The sequence below is a fragment of the Saccostrea cucullata genome, unplaced genomic scaffold, assembly GCF_032062105.1.
Source record: "Saccostrea cucullata isolate Sc308-1 unplaced genomic scaffold, CSIRO_AGI_Scuc_v1 ctg10192, whole genome shotgun sequence".
NCBI classification, from domain to species: Eukaryota; Metazoa; Mollusca; class Bivalvia; order Ostreida; family Ostreidae; genus Saccostrea; species Saccostrea cuccullata.
The window spans coordinates 18,106-23,332 of NW_026924355.1; the positions used below are offsets into that span (position 1 = coordinate 18,106).

Here is a 5,227-nt window from a genome sequence, read left to right on the forward strand (position 1 = left end):
ATGACTTCGTTTTTGTTTGTTGTTAAGATTCCAGTTCACGAGGATGAACGACCGTCAAAGTCGGCGTCTGAAGAAAAGTCGGACGATGACAGTAGCGAGAAGGAGACTAAGAACGAAGATGATAAATCAAACGAAAAATTAGATGTGACAGACGACGAAGAACACGCGGATCTTGACAGTGATAACTTGACTAAGACAGAAAAAGTCAAGGAAGACGAGTTAAAGGAGCAGAAACCGAAAGTAGAGGAAACGCAGGACGATGATGATTGGGACTTTGGGGACGAAGACACAAATAAGGAACTAGGCGATACAACAGGAGCACAGGGTAAAACTAGTGACAATGAGGATGTGACACAAAAACAAGAAAAAGACAAGATATTGTGTGAAAATGAAGGCGGCAAGGCTGAGAGTACTAATAAGGCAGATCCAGGGCAATCTTCTAATGGGAATGAGACCTTAGACCAGAATAAAACGGTGACAGAAGAGAACACAACACAGAATGTTTCATTTGCAGATGTTTTAAAAGCTGCCATCAGCCGTGAGAATAACAATGAAGAAAAAGATTCAGAACAGATACCTTTAAACCCTGAACAGCAATGTGAGGCAACAGTACAGAATAACACAGACATTTCAGCTGCAGAGGCAGTGGGATCTAATGATAGTAAAACAGAAAATAACAATATTGAAAAGGAGAAAGAACTCCTGGAAGAAAAGTCAGTAGAACCACATGAGAATGGAGATGTTAACAAGGGGGAAGGAGGGGAGGATGGAGAACAAAGCACAGCACCGCCAAAAAAGAAATTTCAAGTCGAGAAAGCAGCAGAGGACAGTCTCCAACTGGATGAAGCTTTAAGTAGACAGAATCAGATTGAGGACACCGTTAAACACTTAGAGAAGTCGGAATCTGTCCCGCCCCTCAGGCTCCACGAGAAACTCCCCGTCCCAGCATCCCTGTCTGACGACAGACTCTCGGAGGTGGAAAACGTTAACTTTCAGACTGTCAGCTTTCTAGATGAGGAACCACTGGTAGAGGTACACAAACGGGAAATATTGAATTCTAAACAGTAGAGAATATAATCCTATTAATTTATAAAGATTTATAAACTTTCTCAGAAACATGAAAGAATAATTGAAAATAATTTATTCCGAGTTCAGTATTGAATAAAAGATTAGTGTAATTCATGTATGGTGCATTTGAAATTGCTTTCTTTTTACTTTTAGACAGTGAAGGCCATTGTAGAATCCTTCTCTATTGATAACTTCTCTGTTCAAAAGACAGAAAATGGAGAATTCTATCAGGTAAGATCACCATAATTATCCAGTTGTCATCTTAATGATGTAATTGTTCATTTGTCATCACAATTTTTAGCTCTTCTGAGCCAAAGGCTCAAAGAGCTAATGCTATGGCCATTTGTGCGGTGTGCGGTGTGCATTAACTTTTTAGCTCACCTGAGCCGAAGGCTCAAGTGAGCTTTTCTGATCAAAATTTGTCCGTCGTCTGTCGTCGTTGTTGTTGTCGTTGTCGTTGTCGTCGTCGTTAACTTTTCACATTTTCATCTTCTCCTCAAGAACCACTGGGCCAATTTCAACCAAACTTGGCACAAAGTATCCTTGGGTAAAGGGGATTCAAATTTGTTCAAATGAAGGGCCACGCCCTTTTCCAAGGGGAGATAATCATGAATTAGAGAAAAATTATTGGCATTTTTAAAAAATCTTCTTCTCAAGAACCACTGGGCCAGGAAAGATGAAACTCATGTGGAATCATCCTCAGGTAGTGTAGATTTAAGTTTGTTCAAGTCATGATCCCCGGGGGTAAGGCGGGGCCAAAATGGCCGATCAAAGTTTTACATAGGAATATATAGGAAAAATCTTTCAAAATCTTCTTCTCAAGAACCACTTGGCCAGGAAAGATGAAACTCATGTGGAATCATCCTCAGGTAGTGTAGATTCAAGTTTGTTCAAGTCATGACCCCCGGAGGTAGGGCAGGGCCAAAATGGCCGATCAAAGTTTTACATAGGAATATATAGGAAAAATCTTTAAAAATCTTCTTCTCAAGAACTACTGGGCCAGGAAAGATGAAACTTACGTGGAATCATCCTCAGGTAGTGTAGATTTAAGTTTGTTCATGTCATGACCCCCGGGGGTAGGGCGGGTCCAAAATGGCCGATCAAAGTTTTACATACTAGGAATATATAGGAAAAATCTTTAAAAAATCTTCTTCTCAAGAACCATTGAAACAGGAAAGATGAAACTCATGTGAAATTATCCTCAGGTAGTGTAGATTCAAGTTTGTTCAAGTCATGACCCCAGGGTAAGGGTGTGGCAAAAATGGCCGACCACAGTTTTACATAGAAATATATAGGGAAACCTTTTTAAATCTTCTTTTCAAGTACCCCCCCCCCCCCCCCCCCCCCCCCCCTCAGTAAACTTTCAGTTCTGATCTGATGTGTTTTTTTCCGAGCTGATGTGCTCAGGTGAGCGCTGTGGCCCCTGGGCCTCTTGTTAGAATATGGGCCATAACTCAAGAACCCCTTGGCCAATCAGTATCAAACTCTTTGTCACAGGGTATCCTTGGCCCAAGGGCTACCTTTTATACTAAAATAAGGGTTGGGACCCTTAAACAAGGGGAGATAATCAGGAAAACAAAACGAAAAGTACTGGTTGCTAAAAAATCTTCTTCTCCAGAACCACCAGGCAGATTTTCACCAAACTTACATACAAGGATCAGGATATGTCGAAGATTAAAAATTGTTCAAGGCATCACCCTTGGGCAAAGGGCGTGGTCTCAAGGTCACTTCAAAGTTGACCTAAATTTACAAATATTAAAAACGTTTATATGTTGCTTAGTTTTAGGACTAGGATCATCAAATCTTGTAAGTTGATGCATCTTAGGACTTCACATCATGTTAACACAAAAGTAGGTCACGGTGACCTACTTTTTAAATTTTGTGGGCATTTTTAAAAAAATTGATTTGAAGGCATATTTTGGACACTTTAAGGCCTATGATCATCAAACTTTGTCAGTTGATGCATCTTGGGTCCTTGAACAACGACAACTTAAAAGTAGGTCACCGTGACCTACTTTTTGAACTTGATGACTAATTCTTTTTATAACATTTAATCCCATTATTTCAGACATTGAGAGGTTTAGAATCATCAAATCTTGTAAGTTGATGCATCTTTGGACCTTAAAACGTATTTATGAAAAAGTAGGTCACTGTGAATTACTTTTTGAATTTTGCAGGCATTTGTTTTTGAATTGTTTAAAAAGGCATATTTTGATTACCTTCAGACCTAGGATCATCAAACTTGGTCAGCAGATGCATCTTGGGACTCTGAAAAATGTCAACCAAAATGTAGGTCACGATGACCTACTTTCAACATTTTATGGCTATATTTTAGTATCTTAGGTATTTATTGGCTTAGAATCATCAAACTTTGTGAGTTGATGCGTCTTAGGTTTTTGGAGAGTGATGACCAAAAAGTAGGTCACTGTGACCTACTTTCGACATTTTATGGCTTTATTTAAGTATCTACAGTACTTATTGGCTTAGAATCATCAAACTTCATCAGTTGATGCATCTTGGGTTTTCGGAGAATGATGTCCAGAAAGTAGGTCACAGTGACCTAATTTTTTACATTTAATGGCTTTATTTAAGTATCTATGGTACAAATGGTTTAGAATCATCAAACTTTGCTTGTTAATGCATCTTGGGTTTTTAGAGAATGTCGAACGAAAAGTAGGTCATCGTGACCTATTTTTGAATATCTCAGGTACTTATTGGCTTATAATCATCAAACTTTGTCTGTTGATGTATCTTGGGTTTTCGAAAATCGTCTACAAAAATTAGGTCGCAGTGACCTACTTTTGACATTATATGGCTATATTTAAGTATCTTGAATACTTATTGGCTTAGAATAATCAGACTTTGTCAGTAGATGCATTTTGGGTTTTCCAAGGATGTAGACAAAAAAGTAGGTCATGGTGACCTACTTTTGACATTTTATGGGTATATTTAAGTATATCAGGTACATATCGGCTTAGAATCATCAAACTTTGTCAGTTGATGCAACTTGAGTTTTCAGGGATCGCAAACCAAAAATTACATCACCTTGACCTACTTTTGACATTTTATGGCTATTTTCATATCTCAAGTACTGGTTGACCTAGAGAATTGTTAAACTTTGTCAGTTGGGGCATCTTTGGTTTTCGGAGAATGTGGACCAAAAAGTAGGTCATGGTGACCTACTTTTGAATATCTCAGGTACTTATTGGCTTAGAATCATCAAACTTTGTCAGTTGATGTATCTTGGGTTTTCAAAGAATGTATACAAAAAAGTAGGTCACGGTGACCTACTTTTAAATATCTCAAATACTTATTGGCTTAGAATCTTCAATCTTTGTCTATTAATGCATCTTCAGTCCTCAGAAAACTTCAATCTTAAAGTAGGTCACTGTGACGTACTTATGGTTTTTTTTATAGCTTTATTATTAAAATATCTTCAGTCCTAATTGGCTAAGAATCATCAAACTTTGTTAGTTGATGCAACTTGGGTCTTAGGATACTTAGGGCTAGAGGCTTCAAATAGAAGTGATAGATTGTACAATTTATCAGAAGAGCGATTCAAGGCCCTTGGGCCTCTTGTTTATCTCATTTTGTCCTGCATTCATCTGTACGTGTATCCTGATGAATGTCTGTCTGTAAACTTTTCACAAGAAATATTACTGATCCCAAAGTAGTGACAACTTTTAAAACTCTTCATCTTGAGTACCACTGGGCCAGAAAGATGAATTTCAAATTTGTTCAATTGCATAAAAAAATCTTGAGAAAGCAGACTGAAAGTCAGATGCATGGGCCATGGGGCTAAAATCAGGGATTAAAGTTTTACATATATAGAATCTTTATTTGTATGATTTTAGGTAATTTTTCTGGATGAAGGAGGTGAACGTTGTGAATCGATCTTGAATCAGCTTGCAAAACAGAAGATAGGTGACAGGCCAGGGACATCTGTAAGGTGGGCACTTACAGCATTAAATCATAAATACGGTATAAATTATTTTTTATCATGTTCTGATGTGAAATCAACAGTTAATGAATGATATACATCTAAGAGATCAGTGTTAGACCTGATCAAGAGCAAACAAACACTTGACAATTGTGTTGTTGTTGCAGTATTTTCCCGTCCAGTATCTACCGTGGTAACATCCCCAATGACACAGAGGAG

The 5,227-nt window shown here is 38.1% G+C and overlaps 1 protein-coding gene across 1 annotated transcript; it reads left to right on the forward strand.

Annotated features, from left to right (window-relative positions):
* Positions 1-5,012, forward strand: LOC134266263 (dentin sialophosphoprotein-like; the record flags this gene model as incomplete). The annotated part of the gene is made up of 3 exons (XM_062748483.1): positions 1-1,032; positions 1,222-1,299; positions 4,923-5,012. Coding segments are annotated over exons 1-3 (1,200 nt in total), but the record flags the coding sequence as incomplete, so codon positions are not given.
* Between the last annotated feature and the right edge of the window lie 215 nt (positions 5,013-5,227).